The 22,056-nt window shown below is 39.1% G+C and overlaps 1 protein-coding gene and 2 long non-coding RNA genes across 3 annotated transcripts; 1 reads left to right on the forward strand and 2 right to left on the reverse strand.

The window, feature by feature from the left end:
• The first annotated feature begins 516 nt into the window (after positions 1-516).
• LOC142639369 (ribonuclease 3-like protein 2) lies at positions 517-21,299 on the forward strand. The gene is made up of 3 exons (XM_075813563.1): positions 517-613; positions 779-1,071; positions 20,391-21,299. The coding sequence occupies exons 1-3, from the start codon at positions 517-519 to the stop codon at positions 21,171-21,173; spliced, it is 1,173 nt and encodes a 390-aa protein (XP_075669678.1). The 3' UTR covers positions 21,174-21,299.
• On the reverse strand, positions 4,659-5,642 carry LOC142641377 (uncharacterized). Its single transcript, XR_012845392.1, has 3 exons — positions 5,575-5,642; positions 5,333-5,477; positions 4,659-4,834 (listed from the first exon to the last, which is right to left on the reverse strand). It is a non-coding gene; the product is annotated as an uncharacterized LOC142641377 (long non-coding RNA).
• On the reverse strand, positions 5,644-18,742 carry LOC142641378 (uncharacterized). Its single transcript, XR_012845393.1, has 3 exons — positions 18,709-18,742; positions 18,435-18,549; positions 5,644-5,745 (listed from the first exon to the last, which is right to left on the reverse strand). It is a non-coding gene; the product is annotated as an uncharacterized LOC142641378 (long non-coding RNA).
• Positions 21,300-22,056: the final 757 nt, after the last annotated feature.

Below are 22,056 nucleotides of genomic sequence, written 5' to 3' on the forward strand. Positions count from 1 at the left end.
GCAATTGCAAAGGATTGATTCTCTAACTTTAGTGCTGTCAACCTTTATGGCCTGTTTGGGAGTTTAGAGAGGGAGGAGAGTAGAGGGGAGTAGAGGGGAGGGGAGTAGTGGGGAGGAGAGTAGAGGAGAATGATTACCTTCCACCTTGTTTGGATTTTTTATAATTAGTAAGGGGGAAGGGAGTAATTAGCCATTCCCCTTGTTTTTAACATTGTAATTTTATAAATATAATAAGGGTAAATTAGGTAATTTACTTTATCAATAATTTTATGTGCTCTACTCTCCCTCCAAATCTCTCCAATTTGGGGGAATTAAAAATGAGGGGGTTGGAGGTAGCTGAAACCCCTTCAAACTCCTCCAAACCCCTCCCCCTCCTTCCTTAAAAAACTCCCAAACAAAGTAATTGAATTATTCCTCTTCCCTCTACTCTACTCCCCCTCCTTTTTTAAACATCCAAACAGGCCATTAATCAATAGAAAGGGCACACTTTGGACTAAAGTTTCATATGCCAAGACAATGTACAATAACACAATAAAAGCATCAAAACCTTCATCAATTCACTCCCATGAATTAGCAAGTTGGTCATTTAGGAATTATGTATATGGATTCTCAGGTACCTCCCCCTCCACCTCCTCCTTCAAGTCTGGTGCTTGGTTTCTGTTTCTTGTTAGGCTTTGCTCTTTTAATAAAGTCTTGTATTTCTAAAATAAAAAAACTTCACAAAGAAGAAGAAACCGACATAAGAGCCGTGGAAAAAATACTCTCCTACAAGTTTAAGGACAAGAAGCTTCTACAAGAGGCACTCACACACCCCACCCACTACAAAACAACAACAACAACAACAACAAACTTAGGTCGTACCAGCGGCTTGAGTTCGTAGGCGACGTGGTGCTGGGACTGGCCGTGAGCAAATACTTGTACCTGGAACACCCTAGCCTCAGCCCAGGACAGCTCACAAACCTACGCTCCGCCAATGTCAGCAACGACAAACTCGCGCGGGTCGCGGTCCGCCACAGCCTCCACCGCTACATCAGGCACAACAATAATCTTGACGACTCTCTTCTTGATAAGGTCTAACAAAAGTTTCTCACTTTTCTTTCTTTTTCTTTTTCTTCTTTTACAATTATTCGTTTAGTATTTACACTAGTGTTCATGTAAATGTGCATGTGTTACCAACTGGAAAGTAGTATCAGGAGGCTTTGGGGATATGACTCGATAAGTAGTAGGTGTGGGAAGCCATTTGTCTTTCCAGTCTTCCAGATCCTAGTTTTTGATCTATCTCCCATGCACCCTCCAATTGCAACCAAGTGAAGTCAGCAATAAACTCATCCAAGTGAGATGCATATGCCTCCATGAATGGTGTATGTAGCTTTTAAAATTTGTGCTACCAAATTATTTGGTGTTGTAAGTAATCGCCGACACTGTTTAGCTAGCAAAGCCAAATTCAAAGTATGAATGTCTCGAAATCCCATGATCTTGCTCCATTTCACCCAATTAGTGCGATTCTCTTCCTTTTGTTGACCCCACCAAAAATTGCTACATAGAGAATTTATCTCGTTCTTCACACACCCTCTTTGGGAATTTACATCTGCTCATTGCATGGGTATGCACAGCTTAATTTGGGCAACCGCTTTGATTAAAATTAACAAGTAATTACTTGTTAATTTTTTTTCTTTTTCTTTTTATTTCTTAGGGTTAATGCTTTTTGGTATATTATTCTGAATGTTTGCAATTGTCTACTACATTATTTATATTGCAAGCATAACTTGTACAGCAAACACCGTAGGGTAAGTCTTTTTACTTTAATTATTTGTTCGTTAGATACATTTTGTATTATTCATAATGTTATTATCTTTCTTTTTTTTTCTTTTTTGGTTGATAATTTGGCATATTATTTTAAATTTATTGGTCGGGGTTTAACATTACAGTTTTTACATAACAAGGGTAAAAGGCAAAAGAGAGAGGGTGTGAGAGATTTGGTCCAAGTAAGTTCAAGTCCTACAAGTTGTAATTATTATAGAGTAACTAGTGTATTACCCCGTGCATATGCACAAGTACAATTAAAAATAATCGCAATTACACGGTTCAAATTATACATAGTATTAACTTACACACTTTTTAAAATCATACATTTTAAAAAATATTTAATTGAATTTAAATTTTTCGGTTTTTGTATCCAATAATTCCCTTGAACACGTGACACAAATTTGGACATCAATTGGATTTGGACTTTTCGATATTTACACTCAATTATTCAGTTGACCCAAAAATTAAAAATTAGATAAAATACATGACGCAAAATCAAGAATCTAATTGAATTTTCTCTAAGCTTAATTTAGATTAAATATTTGGTTTAGTTAATGTCATAAAATTTATAAATTAAAAAAAAAAACACTTATTAAGAATATCATATTGAATATGTAAATAACTATCACAATCAAATTTATAAATCATTGAATTATAGTTTTTTTTTTAATGATATTTGATAACTAATAGGCTGAAAATGTACACATATTTTTAAAAAAATTGTGGTTCTTTGGAAGAACCAAGTTGAATCATTTTTTTTTTTGGAGATATAATTCTACTCTGGCTATTGATAAGGAGGGGATATGAAATAGAATTTTAATAACATTAATTAATTAGAGATTAATAATAAATAGTTTTAGAAGAGTCGTATAATAACACTTATAATTTCCATCAGAATATGATTCTCACAAATAGATTTCTTTTAAGAATTTTATAAGCAAATAAAGTGAATTGGAAGCAATTTGGTAGAAAATTATGGTTGCAGTCGATTTCATGTTCTTTGTCTTAATACTTCTTCATCTAAAGAATTTGATCAAATGAGGCTAAGTTAAAGCTACAAAAGAGTAAAGAAATCAAATTTAGCACCAACATTGATACAACAATAACAACTATAACAATTGTTATTGGAAAAAAAAAAACCATAATAATTATAGCCCATCATCGAGAAAATTTCCTCAAGAGCAAAATTGTTTTAGAAACCACTTTAAAGTAGAAACCACTTTCAAGAAACTATAGAGAGCTTTAATTTCACAATGAAATATTTTAACTATATACAATTTCATATGATCTAGAGGATAGGTGATTAGAGATGGCATCACAAAATTGTCTCTAACCACCATATATGAAAGAAAAGCCAATAGGCAATAACAAAATGCTATTCTAAAAGAGAACCAAATAATAGCATCTAAAATTTACTAAATGAACAAATAGAAAAGATGAGAACAAACTTAAAAAGCAAAAATTATAATAATGATTAGAGCACAACTATCATTTAAAATCAATAGTCAAATGGGTCTTCTAAATTAGAACCTAATAGTAAATCTGGGTATCCCCAAATTCATCAAAAACACGAAATTTAAACTCTAACCAACAGCCAATCTATCCAAACCTATTGTATCTTAAATTTCAACTAAAAATTTTCTCAAATTTGAATCACACACGCAAACCAAAATTCAATAATATCAATTAAAAAAATCAATTGGTACATACAATTCAAAAGAAACCAATACTAAAAAAACTCATTCTTTGCTTCTTTTCGTTTTTCATCATCATTCAACCTTAATCAAAACCAATAATCCAAATATCTAAATCAAAGACACTCAACCCAAAATGACAACTTAAATCATATTTAACATCAATTTTTCTTTTTAAAAAATATCTGCACTATAGTAGTTCTAACAGTATATGGGTGGAGGCTGGGCTAAAGGTGGGATGGTGGTTTGACATGGTGGCATCTCTCAGAGGTTTTAAGAAAGACAGAGAGAACAGCTGAACTTGTCAAAGGAGAAGGAGAATCAGAACAGAAGAGAGAGCGTCTAAAATCTGAATGCATAAGGTTAGCATAAAACTATAAGGGGATTCAGGTAATAGGTCTGGAAAAAAAATTGAAAGACATTAATTCAGATTTAAAAAGTAGAGGAAAAAATGTCGATATGGACATTTGTGGAGCTAACTAATGTAGCATCATATTATGGAGTTCGCTGAGAGTCAGATGCTTCGGTTTTATAATATATATATATATATATATATATATATATATATATTGATAGATAGATAGATAAGATAAAATTATTGAACATCATGAAAGCTACACAATTTTGAGAAAAATTATGGATGAATTGATAGCAAATTTCAATTTCATAGTCATAAAACTAAACATTCCCCAGATTTTATCACCAACCAAATGGGCCAACTATACATAGCTGTCTTTATCATCCATGACCACACATAGGTCTCTCTCACTCTCAAAATATACATTTCATTTATCATAATTCTAAAAAACTGCTTTGAATGTTCTGTCCTATGGGGAGCATAAAAAAAAGTATCTCACTTTCCTATTTTTAACACCGTGAGAATCATGAATATAATTACTAACATAGGTTGATATTGGGCATCAGATTTAATAAGCAAAATCCCATTGCCAATAGCAATCTGCAAGATTAAAAAAAAAATCAGCAAAATGTGAGCTCATCCAAATAAGTAACCTACTGATATGAAATCATGCTCTTGTTGCATATGGTCTCCCAGTCAATTTTCACAATCTTGTTTTTCTACAATCCCCAATAACAAAAGTCACATGTCCTGCAAACCTATCCCATCCTACATTTTTGTTTCTCCAAAGGTTGCAATTGCCAAATCCAATGTCAATTGTCCCTAACCTCCCCATACTTTATTCAAGAAACTCACTTCCAAAGGTGATTTCTTTCCTGCTCAAATCTCCACAATTGCTTACCCAACAAAATTGGGTTAAAAGTATCCAACTTTCTTGCCCATAATCTTTCATTCCACGCAATCTCAATGACTATAACTACACACAAAAAATGATAAATAGCACCAACATAAAGAATAACTTAGAAATCATCAAAAATAAATAACTCAACATAAGAAAGAATTTAGCCTTTTGAGAAAGAAAGTAACAATTAGACAGCAAGGACCCAAGGTTATACACAAACCCAATTGGCAAACACAAATTAAATATACCAATATGAATATGTATGTTGAGCATATATAGGCCAATCCCACATACATATTCTTAAATAAAACCACAATATTTAATAAGAAAACCAAATTTCCAAAGAACTAATCTATAAAAATTATTAATCTTAACGAAATATTGATATCACAATTCAAAAAAAATTTAAAAGAAATCTGTCAATAACATTGTACGTGCATAAACAATTGGGTTCCACACATCCAATCCAAAGTTCAGTTTAAGCATCTCTTCAAACACTGGTGTTCCAATAATAATCTGCCATAATTGAAGACCCAAAAGGAAAAAAAAAAAGAAACAACGGTGTTCCATTACCGAAAAGAGAGGGAGAAAGATTAGGTACTGTTGTCTATGATGCACCTTTCTTCATATTCATCTGGCCAATCTGATTGCTAAAGAGCACAATGTCAACGCTGTTGAAGCTCTTTGTGATGAGCTCTTCAATTGTGTAGTCGTGGCACTGCAAGGTTGAAAGATAAGTGGAATGGAAAAATTAATAACAAAACTAAAAGATACATGGAGACCATATCATTTATCTCAAAATATTTAGTTCATACCTGGAGTTTTGTGAGTTCATTTGAACAATGGTGTAATTGTTAACATCACCGCAAAAGATTGATTCATAGATTCATAATCTATGTACATTGCAGCTCTGGTTGTCCCCATTTACCCAAAACTGCTATTGAACTTCTATCTTAGAAGACCCAAAATATCAAACCTTCCCCAAGCTGCCAATGACTAAGATACATCAGTAAAAACTATTTAATCTACAATATATTAAACAGAAACTGATATTAATAGAAAAGGATGAAAAAGAGAGATAGAAATATGTGTTCATAACACCTAAACGAACTCTTTAAAAGTTCAAACACAAACCCAACGAAAAGAATGACCTAACATACAAACCCATGACCAACATCTACATATGTAAACATATTACTTCAGAATATTTAGAATTGAAGTTTATTTGAGTTGAGGTAAAAAACAATAACAAATTTTATGAAATTCGCAGGTTTAGCTATGAACGATTTAGGTTTAGAAAATATAGAGATCAATTTTTTGAGTCCCATATTGTTATTTTTAATGATTTGAAAAAAAAGAAAAAAAGAAAAAGAAAAGCTAGTTTATCCACCATTCTAAGACTTCAATAACAATGATTTTTGTATTGGGTTTTAAAAAAAAAAACTAATTTAACAGATTTAGGTATTTAATTGTAGTTTACAAATAACATCAATTTTTGTTAGGTTTCTGCAACTGGATAACATAGCCCATCTTTGGTAGTAACTCAATTAAATACACTTTCCAACCTCAATCCTAAATCCAAAATAAAAGAAAGCCAACAAATACAAACTATTCTAAGTATGAATTAAAAGCAATGAGAACAGAGCTGAAGTCTAGAACCAAATATTTACTACACTCTTTGATAGGGAACTGATTTAGCCTATCTTCGAGTCGTCCATACAGGTCGTCCATGACCCACCTACCACTGTAAACACCCTCAGAAACTTGCCTACGATTACCTCGTCTAGGGAAGAAGAGCTCTGGGCGAGGTAAGCACCACTAGTAATGCACTCGTCCAGAGTGCCGACAGCCTCGTCTTGAAGAAATTCGCCCGTTAGACGAAACAGCCCCTGCGCGTGTACCAAAGCACACTCAACTGAGGAACTCCAGGACGAGGGTATCACACTTAGGAAAATCTCCGAATAAGATGTGATAATCCCTTATCCCACGCATAACCGCCAAGTATCCGTTGTGAAACAAGAGCATAACTTCCAAACGGTTATGCAAGTTACGTTTGATTTCTATCTCTCCTTGAAGCCAGGAGAAGTTCCAATTTTGATAACCGCCTATGAGAACACTATATAAAGGCTGTTTCAGACAAGCCCAAGGTATGTTCATTTTTACTCCAAAAAAGTTGGAACTCAGATAACGTAGAGAGAAAAACTAACTTTGGCATCGGAGGATTTTTGGCCGGCAACCCCGGTCGCCTTTGATTCGCTTTTCTTTCTTTTTCAGGCCGCAGAGAGAACCAGTGGTCCTTTGAAGTCCGAAGCATCCAGCCTACTGATCTTCTTGGCATCATCAGTTGGCGCCGTCTCTGGGGACGGAGTTATTCTATCCCAGACAAAAGTCTGAATGGTTCGAACAAGATCAAGGGCTACCAGCCCAGGCCACCAGGAGAGTACGGATGCTTCCAGCAATCCCCTTCGCGATTGCAGATCAGCACCTGTAATGCAACCGCCTTCTATTCAGCACATACAATCTATGGCTGCCGCTATGGCAGAACTGACACGTCAGAACCAGGAGTTGAATAGGGAGATCAACCTCAGGAGGCAGCGTCAAGGACACATAGAGGGAAGGGCCCCAAGTCAGGAAGGAGGAGGGGAAAATGTAGAGTCCGAAGATCAAACAAGGGGTACCGCTTCAAGAAGGGTGCCGCACTTGGAAAAAGAAATGGACCAGATGAGAAAAGCCATGGATGAAATGAGGGAAAACATGAGGCGAGCAAACCCGGTAGATGATATGGTCCACCGAACAGACTCCCCTTTCACAGCTTCCATCAACAGTCACCCTCTACCCCCGAAATTCAAAATGCCTTCTTTAGACTCGTACGATGAAAATCGCGACCCTTGCGATCACATTGCAACTTTCAAGATAACCATGCACCTGCAGGGGGTCCCAGACGAGATCATGTGCAGAGCTTTTCCCACCACACTCAAGGGACCAGCGCGAGTGTGGTTCAGTAAGATCACCCCAAACTCAGTAGGATCATCTGAAGAACTGAGTAAGCTGTTTGTCAACAACTTCATTGGAGGACAGCGTCACAAACGTTCCTCCTCCAGCCTGCTGACTATAGAGCAAGGGGACAATGAGAGTTTGTGATCTTTTATCACCCGGTTTAACAGAGAAGCCTTAACGGTGGACGAGATGGATGACAAGCTATTGCTGGCCGCTTTCCACAATGGGGTCAATTCTGACTTGTTCATTCATAAGCTCTACGAGCAGGAACCACAGACTATGGCCGAGCTTGTCCATTCGGCCCAGAATTTTATGAATGCTGAAGACGCCATCATAGCCAAGAAAAGAAAAAGGGCAGAGCGCTCGGAAGTAGGCCACCATCGCTATCCGGACCAGGGACCTCATCCAAAGAAAGTTCGGGTAGACGAGAGAAAAGATAAGGATGGTAAGAAGGCCAGTTCCTCCACGAGGAATCAGCAATACACGCCCCTGACTATGCCATTAGAGCAGGTTCTTATGCAGATCAAGGATGATCCGTTCTTGAAGTGGCCGGACAAAATGAAGGGAGACCCCAACAAGCGTAATAGGAGCAAGTACTGCCGTTTTCACAGGGACCATGGGCATGATACAGACGAGTGCTTTGACCTGAAGTAGCAGATAGAAAATCTCATTAGATAGGGAAAATTGAGGAACTTCCTTGGACGAGACCAGAGAAATGAGAAAATGAAGGCCAAGGTGGAAGAATCATCACGCCCCCCACTAGGAGAAATAAGGGTAATTATAGGAGGAAGCTCGACGGCGCAGTCGTCCAAGTCAAGGAAGACATACTTGAAGGTGGTGCAGAACATCCAACAGTTTGGACGACCTCCTAGGACGAGGGAGGTAGACCAACAGGCTGTTACTTTCACGGACGAGGAGGCAGGATGAATTCACCACCCATACGATGACGCGATAGTCATCACCCTACTCATCTCTGACTACACGACTAGGAGGGTACTGATAGACAATGGCAGCTCTGCAGACATTCTCTACTACCCCGCATTCCAACAAATGAGGCTAGGACGAGATCAGCTTCAACCAGTGAACTCGCCGTTGGTAAGATTCGGAGGAATGAAGGTGCAACCTGTGGGCACCATCACGTTGCCAGTGGTCGTCGGAACATATCCGCAGCAGATAACCAAGGAGGTGAATTTCCTTGTTGTTGATTGTGCATCGTCATACAATGCGATTATTGGAAGGCCAACTTTGAACAGCTGGAAAGCGGTAACCTCTACCTACCACCTGTCCATCAAATTCCCGACCAAGCACGGAGTAGGCTAGGTACAAGGAGACCAGCTGGCTGCCAGAGAATGCTACTTAGCTATGTTGGCCATGGACGAGCACATGCAGGCAATGAGTATCGACGGAAGAAGGGTCGTGGCTGAGCCCACTGAAGCATTAGAGGACGTCCCTTTGGACGATAACCAGCCCGAGAAGTCTACCAGAGTTGGGGCGAGCATGGAAAAGGGGGCAAAGCACGCTTTGATTCGGTTTCTGAAGAAAAACCTCGATGTCTTTGCATGGAGTCATGAGGACATGCCTGGCATTGATCCGAGCATCATTACCCATAGCTTGAACGTGTGTCCCTATTCGAAACCAGTGCGTTAGAAGAGAAGAGTTTTTGCTCCCGAGCGAGACAATGCCATTAAGGAAGAGGTGTAGAAGTTGGTCGCCGCGAAGTTTATCCGAGAAGTTCATTACCCAGACTGGTTGGCGAACGTAGTCATGGTCAAGAAAGCCAATGGCAAGTGGCGGATGTGCGTGGACTTCACTGATCTAAACAAAGCTTGCCCCAAGGATAGCTATCCATTGTCGCGCATTGACCAGTTAGTGGACTCGACGGCAGGTCACAGGATACTTAGCTTCATGGACGCTTTCTCAGGGTATAACCAGATTCAGATGAATGAAGCGGATCAAGAGAAAACCTCATTCGTCACGAGCCAAGGGTTGTATTGCTACAAGGTTATGCCCTTCGGTTTGAAGAACGCGGGGGCGACCTACCAAAGGCTGGTTAACCATATGTTCCGTCCTCAAATCGGGCGAAATATGGAGGTTTATGTGGACGACATGCTGGTGAAGAGCCAGGACGAGGATAAACATCTTGACGACCTTCAAGAGACTTTTGATACGTTGCGACGGTACCACATGAAATTAAATCCGAGCAAGTGTGCTTTCGGGGTTTCATCGGGTAAATTCTTGGGGTTTATGGTGTCGCACAGAGGAATTGAGGCGAATTCGGATAAAATCCAGGCGATACTGAACATGGAGCCACCGAAAAATATCAAGGAAGTCCAGTCTCTTACTGGACGAGTCGCCGCCCTCAACAGGTTTGTATCGAAAGCTACTGACAAATGTTTACCATTCTTTAAAGTCCTTAGGAAGGCTTTTGAATGGACGGACGAGTGTCAAAAGGCCTTCCAAGACTTGAAGACGTATCTAATGACGGCACCACTGTTGAGTCCGTCTGTACCTGGGGAAGAGTTGTACTTGTACTTGGCAGTGTCGCCACACGCAGTAAGCTCAGCGTTAGTCAGAGAAGAGGGGAGAGTCCAAAAGCCGGTCTATTACACAAGCCACGTGATGAGAGGGGCAGAAGGACGATACCCGATGATGGAGAAACTAGCCTTCGCATTAATCACAGCATCCAGGAAGCTGAGACATTATTTCCAGGCACACGTCATCAACGTCTTGACAGACCATCCCACAAAAAAGGCGATGAGCAAGTTGGAAGTTGCTGGACGGCTAGTACAGTGGGCCGTTGAGCTCAGCGAGTTTGATGTCAGGTACCTCCCGAGGAGCACGATAAAAGCGCAAGCGTTGGTAGATTTCATTGCAGAATTCACCCCCAGTCAAGACGACCTGAACAAGGACGAAGGAAATGAAATGTGGGTGGTTAATGTAGACGGATCGTCCACACTGTATGCAGGAGGGATTGGAATTGTACTGAAGTCCCCTGAGGGTGACAAGCTAGAGTATGCAGCCCGTCTGCAGTATCCAACTACCAACAACGAGGCTGAGTACGAGGCTTTACTCAAGGGGTTGGAATTGGCCAAGTCCTTAGGGGCGGAGTCGCTAACGATCAGAGGAGACTCTCAACTGGTCATTAACCAAGTAAATGGGATGTGTGATATCAAGGAGGATCGAATGAAGAAGTACCTTAACAAAGTGAAACGCCTTGCCCGAAAATTTTCAGCCATAAGTTTTATTCAACTTCCCAGGGAGGAGAATGCGGAAGCAGACGCCTTGGCGAAAGCCGCCTCGGCAGGGGTTATAGACGAGTTCGGCGACATCCAGTACATGCCGAGCATAGACATCCCTGACATACAGCAGATAGGAGGAGGAGAGAATTGGATGAGTCCGATAATAATTTACCTCAAGGATGGGAGGCTTCCAGAGGACAAGGATGAGGCGAGAAAGTTAAGGGTCAGGTCGGCCAAGTATGTCCTCATTAATGAGGTGTTGTACAAGTGAGGCTTTTCCCAACCCTACTTAAGATGCTTGGCTCCTGACGAGTCAAATTATGTTCTAAGGGAAGTTCATGAAGGATCGTGTGAAAATCATTCAGGGGCAAGGTCCCTTGTCCATAAGGTCATCTGTGCCGGCTACTATTGGCCAACAATGCAGGCTGACGCTAAAGTCTATGTCAAGGTATGTGACCAATGCCAGGGTTATAGCAATGTGCCTAGACAGCTGTCAAAATACCAGACCCCAATGACGGCCACATGGCCTTTCGCATAGTAGGGCCTAGATATCCTGGGTCCTTTCCCCATAGGAATCCGGCAGATGAAGTTTTTGGTGGTAGGAATAGATTACTTTACCAAGTGGGTAGAAGCCGAGCCTCTTGCAGCAATCACTCAGCAGAACGTGAAAAATTTCGTATGGAAGAATATCCTATGCAGGTTCGGAGTACCCAGGGTATTAGTATCTGACAACGGACGTCAATTTGACAACGCACCCTTCAGGGACTTTTGCAATCATTTTGGAATCAAGAATCACTATTCTTCACCCTCCCATCCACAAGCAAATGGGTAAGCAGAAGTAGCAAACCGATCCCTGCTGAAAATCATCAAGACTCGGCTTGAGGGGGCAAAAGGGATATGGCCAGACGAGCTACTAGGTGTTCTTTGGGCCTATAGGACGACTGCACGAACTCCGACAGGAGAGACCCCTTTTAAACTAGCCTATGGGAGTGAAGCTGTCATACTAGCGGAGGTCCATATGGCAAGTCACCGAGTGATGGAGTACTAGGAGAAAGACAACGAGGAACAACTTCGCCTTGACCTCGATCTTATTGATGAGGTAAGAATGGATGCGGAGCAAAGGACGGCAAGGTACAAAAATCTCATGGCCAGACAGCACGATGCCATGGTAAAACCCAGACGGTTTGGTGTGAGGGACCTTGTCCTCAAAAGGGTCTCCTTGGCAACCAGGAACCCAGCTCATGGAAAACTGGGACCCAATTGGGAAGGACCCTACAGGGTAATCAATTGCAAAAGGCAGGGGTCCTACTACCTGGAAGCCCTGGACGGGCGAAAGTTAGAGCATCCTTAGAATGTGGAACATCTGCGAAGGTACTATCAGTGATGAGCAAGGACGAGGGAAGTCAGTAGAAAAATTACAATTGTAATTCTCGTGTTTGTTTATATTTACTTTTGCTTTTACTACTGTTATGGTGTGTTATGAATAAAAGTGCACTAGTTCTTAAACTTTTGCACTACTTACAGACTAGCTTATGAAAGACGATGCTATGTACTTGAGTATCTTAATAAGGCACTAGCTTATAAGCATGTGCCAAGTTTGTGAACAATGTTCATGTAATAATATTGTTTGGATTTCTTATGTATTTGAATTCCAGTTTCCCTGATAATACCCACGGACGAGGCAAAAGCCTTAGACAAGTAAAATCTCTGGACGAAGACAAACTCGTCTAAGCTTTCCTTAAAAAAGAATGAGGATAAAGCAAAGAAAAAATGCTAAGGCATGCTCGTCCAAGCTTTCCTTAAAAAAGAATGAGGATAAAGCACAGAAAAAATGCTAAGGCATGCTCGTCCAAGCTTTCCTTAGCCAGGGCCTACTCGTCTAAGAAGGAAAGTAGGCATTAAGACATGCATTCCAACGACGAGCATATGGTCGAGACGATTATGAACTCGCGAAAATACTAGTAATCGCCTAAAGAGCAGGCAAAATAATCATCATCGTCCTAAGCTAGTTGTCCATAAGGCCATCATGTAAACAATCACCCAACACTTGGGAACATTGCTTAAAAGGCAATTGAATAAGAAAATAATACACACACTCATCCATGGAACAACAATAATGATAAGCAAAGATAAACATTCATTAAACAATAAAGGGTGAACGACCACCGTCCAAAAACCCTTGAGAAATAAGCCTTGAAAGGCATTGTTTATAAACCCATCAAAAGTACTCCAGACGAGACAAATGTACTCTTATACATTTTTTAAAAAAAAAGACAGGAAGAAAACACTTGAATAAATAATGAAAATCTTCAAATAACAGGCATTAGGCATTAGGGTCGTCTTCAGCGGGCTTGGTCGAGGTATCGTCTTCAACATTGACGTCTTCAGAGCTAGTCTAAAGAAAAGAACTGGAAGCACCTCCTAGTTGAAGGACGATGGGGCTGAAATCAACTTCTGGAAACTTTTCTTTCGCCTCCATGCGAAAATCCTCAAATCCAGCTGCATAGTTGGCGTCTAGAAGGTCAGTGAATGGCTTCGAAGCCTTGAATTCGTCCACAGCTTCGTCCTTAGCCCTCACAAGGGAGTTGCTTAGCTCGTCGATTCTCCTTTGAAAGTGGTCAAGACGAGAGTCTTTCTCCACTATGTCGGCTTTCAGCTCCTCGACGAGGTTGAGCAAACCCTTGGCCTCATCCTTAGCCTTGGCAGCCGTCTCAGCCCAACCCTTGCAATTGTCCTTGACCTCCTAGATCCTCCTCTCCAACAGCAGCCTCGTCCTGTCCAGCTCAGTAGCCTGCCTGGACGTAGCTATAAACTTGGACATGGCCTGCACAAGCAAATACAAGTTTTCGTATTAAGCAAAGTTGACAAGCATAAAAGCAAAACTAGTGACGAGAATAAATTCATATCACTTACCTTGAAAAGATCGTGGACACCTGAGTGTTCAAAATCTTTCAAGGACATGTTATAGCATGCAGCCACGTCCTCGTCAGACACTGCTTGTTGGAACCTCTCTCAAGCCAACCCCTCACTCTCAAGGAGGTTAGGCACAATGTCAACGGGAGGCTGGGACGAGGTAGGAACATTGGCTTTGGACGGAGGAGGATGAATAGGCTCAGACGACTCCACATCGACGATCTGGACGAACGGTGAATGATGAGGAAGAATGGGGACAGTGGGAGAGACGACCCCAGTCTTGGACGATTTCTTGTGCTTGGCTCTCCGGCTGGGGAGGTTTTCAAGGTTGATAGCCTTTGACAGGCTTCTCTTATCACCGGCAGCAGAACGACCCTTACCTCGGAGTCTTGCTTAGCACGCTCGTCCGCGACTCCTTTGCCCTTGTTTTCCTTCATAGTAGCCATCCCTAAAACAAATAACAATAATAACAGGTATGGGTGAATAAGTTAACAAATCTGTCTAAGACGACAAAAATAAGAAAATAATAAAAAAGAGAAATTCAAGACGAGAACTCACGTCGACGAACTGTGATTTCGTGGGCTAATGCTTCCGGAGAGGGCTCTGGGCCAAGTCCCCAAGTCGCAAGACGTTGCAGGGTGACCAAAGAGTGGAAGTCCCTCTCTGGGTGAAGACGAGCCTTTTGAACGCGTCCTAGATAGAACTTGTTCAACGAGGGCCTTCTAACACCTGCAATAAAGACGAGGAGTTTAACATAGAAAGATGTATAATGAAGGTAATGTTACGGTAGTGGTAAGCATACCTTCAGGATGAAGGTTCCCTATGTCTCCTGTATAGGGGGGAAACGAATCCCTGCTCAACTCAATAGGGCGTCTTGCCCAAAAACCGGAGACGAAGAAGAACTCCGTCTTCCAGCTCCTATCTGAAGTAACCAGAGATTTAATAATCCTACAATCTTTTCTCCTGGCTGTGAACTGATAGAAGCCACGAGATTGACTAATTTCAAAGGGTTTATAGCAAAAAAGGAATTCGTCCACAGTAAGAGGACAATCCCCTTCAAAAACCTCTCTCCACAAAACTTGCATAGAAACGACTAGTCTCCATGCATTAGGATTTAGCTGACACAAACCTAAACCTAACCTACTAAGTAACTCCCTAGCAAAAGCATTAAGAGGCAGCCTAAGACCCCCTAGAAGATAGACTTCATAAACCCCAATGCCAAAGTGAGGTTGACAACACCACTCACCACGGACGGCTAATCTAGGATTTAGCTCGTCTGGGATTTGGTACCAGCTTATAAGGGACGCTAACTTCCTCTCGTTCGTCTTGGCCGGAACCCCTACAGCGCAGCTGTATACAGTCTCAACCTCGTCCATTCTAGTGGGCGAGGGCGCGCTAGAGGGACCAGCCCCAGACCCAGACCCTACCCTCGTCCTAAGTTCTTCCTGGAAAACTTCTAAGGGAACCCCAGGAACCCCAGAAACATACTCGTTTGTGGTATTACCACTGCTCCTACTGTCACTACTAGAACCACTATAGCTAGTTGTGTTACGATATTCATCTATCTCCCTATCAACACTATTGCTAGACGAAGAAAAACTTTTGGACATTTTGGAAATATAAGGGAAACCTAAAGACAAGCGTAGAGAAAATACCTGGCTCTAGACGAAAGAAACTAGGGACGCTGGAATACTCCTAGACGAGGCGATGGACGAGAGATGTCAAACGAGAGAATTTGAAAAATGGAGAGGGTAGGGGAGGAAATCCACTATTTATAGGTGTTGAAAAGTAAAACCCAGAATGAAATGACCAATCAGGAAGAACCACGTGGCAACCTCCTCGAAAACCCAAATCAACGCAACGGTTAACCCAGGTAAATAATGACACGTGACATAATCTGGAGCCTTTGGAACCTCGTCCTCTACCTTGAGACACGTGGAATAATACGATGAAACGAGTCCAGAAACCAAAGAGCTTTGGACGACCTTAGAACAGGGGGCAACTGATAGGGAACTGATTTAGCCTATCTTCGAGTCGTCCATACAGGTCGTCCATGACCCACCTACCACTGTAAACACCCTCAGAAAATTGCCTACGATTACCTCGTCCAGGGAAGAAGACCTCTAGACGAGGTAAGCACCACCAGTAATGCACTCGTCCAGAGTGCCGACAGCCTCGTCTTGAAGAAATTCGCCCGTTAGACGAAACAGCCCCTGCGCGTGTACCAAAGCACACTCAACTGAGGAACTCCAGGACGAGGGTATCACACTTAGGAAAATCTCCGAATAAGATGTGATAATCCCTTATCCCACGCATAACCGCCAGGTATCCGTTGTGAAACAAGAGCATAACTTCCAAACGGTTATGCAAGTTACATTTGATTTCTATCTCTCCTTGAAGCCAGGAGAAGTTCCAATTTTGATAACCGCCTATGAGAACACTATATAAAGGCTGTTTCATACAAGCCCAATGTATGTTCATTTTTTGACTCCAAAAAAGTTGGAACTCAGATAACGTAGAGAGAAAAACTAACTTTGCCATCGGAGGATTTTTGGCCGGCAGCCCCAGTCGCCTTTGATTCGCTTTTCTTTCTTTTTCAGGCCGCAGAGAGAACCAGTGGTCCTTTGAAGTCCGAAGCATCCAGCCTACTGATCTTCTTGGCATCATCACTCTTGACAAAGTGACCCCCCTTAGCCAAACAAAAAATCTTAAATATTTACATCTCAGCACCAACATACCAAACAAAGAAAAATATTAAATATTTCTTATTTATATTTCTGAGATCAATGATTAAAACCCATCAAATTTCCTGTCATGCATGGGCTAGAACACAATTTCAAAAAATCATACACTCGAAACTGGTCCTTGCAATAATAAAAATCTGATAGTGGAAGAACATTAGAAAATTCTATATGGAGCTCAACCATGAAGAACATCTCCTACAATGCCTCAAGCAATCTCTTCCCTATCTTCAACACTACCAACCACTACAACAACAACCATCAGATTGATAACCTCTAAATAATTGCTCTCTCCATGACCACCCTAAATCTCCTTCACACCATGTTGCTAGCACTGCAATGATATCCATCACCCCTAACTCTATCACCATAGCTATTATCATTAATTTAACGCTTCTCTTATTTACACATGTGCTGAAGAACTATGATTTGTTTTACAAAAGGCAAACAAATAAATATAAAAAATAAAAACTTTCAAAAGGGTTAACTAACTGGTGCCTTCACAGAATCTTACCTTTGTGTTGCAAAAAAAGAAAGAAAGTGCAATAGTAACACCCTGTAAAAGAGAACTGAACAAAGTAAGGCAAAATGACATATCGCACCATACAAATGACATTTTGTCATAAGAAGACTGCTTTTAGCTCATCCCATATAGGTGTCAGTACACTATTATTATTGTTATTGTTATTGTTATTATTCCTAAATAACATCTGCCAGAAACATTATTCATTCCAGCTAGAATTTCATGATCTTGGCTTTGTTTAAAAAAAAAATCCAAAATCTTTATTACATAATTAGGTTTTGAATTGTGAAAGATAGAGAAAGAATACAATATCGAAAAAAGTTTCTCTTAAACAATGTCAATATTAGGATAACTCTGATAATCTTTTAAAACAACTTTTAAAAAAATCAAAACATAATGCAGCAAAAAAACTACTTGGCAATATGGTATTTCTTTCATGGACTAATTGAGAACACTAACATACCATACACGAATGATACATGTTTTTGATAAAGATGTTCACAAAGAACACAATTGAAGGATGATTCTTTCATATCCAAGTGGGAAGCATTTAAGAAACAGGGCACCGAATGTCCAGGACAATATTTCCTAACAACTACAGTGGAGTAATGAAACTGGTGCAATCAATCATATAATTTGTACCATGTTTCTCCACATATTTTCAATAGATTTTAAAAAGGGACCATTCAGAAACAACAGAGACAAACTCAAAATCAAAGCGACCCAAATATGCAAAATTGATTCTAGATACCTAAAACCAATTAATGCCAAGCCAGCTAACCTAAACAAAATTTGTAACCAAAATCCCTTAATCAAAACTAAATCTAACCCATCTATTTAAACTAATTAAAAAAATCCACAAATATTCACTCTGCAACAGAAACATCAAACAAAATCTGTCATAGAACTAATCTATCATAGGACTAATTTAAAATAGATAAAAATTGAATAGAAAACTGTTAACAATTAGTCATATGCAATAGAAAATTTTAAGAACTTAACACAATTATTTTTTCCTATAATTGAAGCAGTAATTATATGAAAAATTGACAATCAAAATCAAATTAAAAAAAAAAATCAAACTTCTTCGATCTCCCTGAAGATGTTTGTTTTTCTGTCCTCTAAATTGTATTTAAGAGTGTGGTTTATACGAAAAAAAAGTAAAAAGGAAGGTAGATCTTGAATCAAAATCAATTCAATTAAATACCCAAACCTAAGACTAAATCATCTCAAACGTTTAAAGCAGTATTAAAAAAAAATACCAATAAAGGTTTCTGGCGTTCTGATAGGAAGATGTTTGATTTCTCTTTACCAATGCTCTTTCTGAATAACGAACTCACGTTCTCCCTTATTTCTCTATTTTTGCCCTCTCCAAACCTAAATCATATATAACCCCAAATTTCAAAAAATGAAATCAAAACCTAATGTAACCCAAATACCTAAATTAAAATCAATCCAACCAAATTTCTCAAAACTAATTCATATTTTATACCCATACCCAGATCTAAGAAAGAACGAAAAAGAAGAAAAACTTACTGGTGGTAGTTCTCTCTATGTCTGTATCTCAATTTCTGCATGTACCTTTCGGTTACCGGTCTTGGGTCCGAGTGGCATAATTTTGGCAGGGGAACGGACGGTGGCGGGTTCGAACTCTGTCTCCTTCTCATCTCTGTATTGCAAGGTTTTTTTTCGTCCTCTATCTCTGTATCGCAAGCGTTAGTGTTAAGAAAATTCAAAAGGAAGCAAAAAGAGAGAGTATTCATAAGAGGAGAAACTGAAATTAGATTAAGTTTGTACTTTTGATTAGGAATACGGTGATGGCAAAAGATCTGGGTGGTGCCCTTCTCTCTATCTCTGTGTAGCAATCTTTGTTTTTTGTTGCAGAGGACGAACTAAGTCTTTTAGTTTTCACTGTTACAGAAAACGAATAGACTCTTTTTTCTTTTTCTTTCGCTTCCTTTTGGATTTTCTTTTTTCGTATGTTTGTTGGTGCGGAAGACGGTATTCTGATCTGCGTGAGTTGCAGCGAAGAGATTAAAATCAGAGTCTGGAACACGGTATTGTGATCTGTGTGGCTAGGGAGTTATTACAGAGAAGAGGCGGAAGTCAGAGTGAAAAATGGGGTTTGCGTCTTGGGGCATGCGGTTTTTGCTTTTTATAAATAAACGTTTAATGAAAGCGAGCAAAAAACGTTTAATGAAAGTGAGTCTCCAGACGCACTGTCCGCCCTTTTTTTGCTTAGGTGTCAACACCTCTTTAATTGTAGTAAAATGCCAAGCATTGTAAGGTACGATTATTTTTTTAAATACTGTATACGTGTTTGAATTTTAAATAGGCAGTTATCCTATTTGTCAACTCGTCCTTAAATATAGGAACCAACTTTCTCTCAGCTTTGTCTATTATATATATATATATATATAGATATAGATTATTAGGGACAAACTTATTCACAACCTTTTATACAATTTATTAAGGTAGTAAGTTGTGATTAGAGCAACGTTGCTTTCATATGAATTCATGTATCATTAACATTATTTTATTATATGCTAATTACAATAGACTACATTAACAATGGTGAATAATCTTGCGTCTTTAGATTCATTGTTCCAATTTTATTGAATTTTTTTAATAATAATAATAACAAACTAACACTACCTTTGTGGGAGAAGGAAGTGCACCTTGAGCTAGAGGTCATTGGCTTAAAAATTTGTGATTTTTGTCCCTAAAAAATTTACAAAAGTTTATCCACACACTGTTTAAGTTGCATAGTGTTTATGACATGGCAGATTGAAAGATTGAGGTGTTGTGCAATAAATTTATGAGCAAAATGATGGAAGTACACAATCAATACTTTTTAAAGAGGTTAACCTTGTTATACACAATTTTACACAATCCAAAAAGTAATTAAAATTGTGACTTTAGTTAATTTTTGTAGTGAATTTATGAATCGAAGACACCCTTTGAATGCACATAAACATTACATATGATATTATGCTTTTAAGAATTTATAATTAGAGCTATGCTTGTTATACACAATGTGTAAAAATGCACGCACTATGTTATTATAATTTGAAAATATGACTTTAGAATGTGTTTTACAGGATTTACCCTTATAATTAACTATTCTAGTGTGGATCCATATATAATTTTGGACTTATCTTTGATTAAAATGTGTTTAGAATTTGAACAAAGATTTAGGCAAATTTTTAATTCTATAGATTGAAGAGTTTGTTGATGAAGTCAGTGAGGAAGACGACATCGTTTTACATGGGTCAATTAAAGCCCCAAAGATTCTTGCTGACATTGTAGAGTCTTTGGCAGCAGCTATATATTTTGATCTCAATTTCGACCTGCAAAACTTATGGGTGGTGCGTATCTTACTTCTCTTTTCTTATCAGGCAAAAATGATTTATCTTTTTTCTTTTTCTTGTTTTGGACTTATAGTCTCTCTCTCTCTCTCTCTCTCGATATTGAATTTATCATTGGTTGTTTTATATTTGAAGATCTTTAGGGATCTCTTGGAACCTATTGTCACACCTAAACTCTTGCAACAACAACCCCGCCCTATTACGACATTGAATGAACAGTGTCAAAAGCAGGGAAGGGAAGTTGACATTAAGATTTGGAGGGAAGGGGCAAAGCATATTGCTACTGTATATGTCGATGGTGTGTCTATTGCCTCAGGTTCTTCTGATCAATCTAAGGAAATTGCAAAGCTTAATGCAGCAAATCAAGCATTGCTCGAGTCATCGAAATCTATGCCCACTAACATTGGGAGGTTAGATTTTTCTTTTGGGCCCAATAAGTCATTTGAGATCGAAGGAGCAGAGCAAAAGTTAAATGAGGTTTGTCAGAAGAAAAGGTGGCCTGATCCTATTTACAGGTATGAGCTTCTTTATCATGAGCAATGGAGAATTTTATATATAAATATAATGTGTACTTTGAATTATTTGATGACGAGCCTATTAGTTTTGGAGGGTGTTTATTACACACGTTTTTAACTGAAATCATCAATACACAAACTAGCACAAACATTTTAAACTGAAATCATCATGATGATTTAAGTTCAAAACATGCATGTCTGCTAGTGTGTGTAAAAGTCATTTCCCTTAGTTTTGTGAGTTTAGTCCCAATTACGCTTTCTGTATTATCTTTCCCTATCTCTGTCTCTCTCCCATAATATATTCGGAACTTTTATAAAGATAGCATGGAATGTTATGAGGAGCTAGACTAATAGCTTTGCAATAATTGGAAGCATGAATACTGATCTCTATTAACCCCTCCATCCAAACTAGCCATGTGGCATGTGAAGTAAAGAATGTGTTTGGATTCAAGGCTGTTTTGCGTTTTGCGTTTCAAGCTTTTTTTTTTTTTTTTTTTTTTTCCAAGCCGCAGATGTTGACCAGTCTTCCGTGAACAGTGCATCCGTGCACTGTTCATGGACCCACAAATTTCACTTTTCAGCCACTTTTTCATTAAAAATGGGTCCCGCGGTACTATTTACACATTTTAAAATTATTTTGCTACAGTGTTTTCAGTTTTCAGTTTTCAGTTTTCAGCAATAAGTTCTATCCAAACGGACCCAAAGATGAACTAGTAGGCTACGTAGTTTGTTCTATTGACTTGTGGGCACTCGCACCTTTATTGTGTTTTCTATCAAACCACCGACTCTGGATATAAAGGGCTCGTTTGGTACGTGTGTTTAGACAACAATTTTAGTTTTTTTGAAATATATGTGGGTAAAAAAGTGTATGAAAATACATGTAATGTTATTTAAAAAATGAAAACATGTGTTTAAGATGATGTATCAAACGGGCCCAAAATATTCATGTCTTTCTTCTTTTTATGTATTCTCTATTTTTTCTATATATATGTATGTATGTA

This window comes from Castanea sativa, chromosome 6, assembly GCF_040712315.1.
Source record: "Castanea sativa cultivar Marrone di Chiusa Pesio chromosome 6, ASM4071231v1".
In the NCBI taxonomy this organism is placed as follows: domain Eukaryota; kingdom Viridiplantae; phylum Streptophyta; class Magnoliopsida; order Fagales; family Fagaceae; genus Castanea; species Castanea sativa.

Coding starts and splice junctions, on each gene's coding strand:
- LOC142639369 (XM_075813563.1), top strand. CDS start 517: ATGTACAATAACACAATAAAAGCATCAAAACCTTCATCAATTCACTCC. Junction 614..778: donor TTATGTATATGGATTCTCAG/GTACCTCCCCCT, acceptor TACAAGTTTAAG/GACAAGAAGCTTCTACAAGA. Junction 1,072..20,390: donor ACGACTCTCTTCTTGATAAG/GTCTAACAAAAG, acceptor TTAATTCTATAG/ATTGAAGAGTTTGTTGATGA.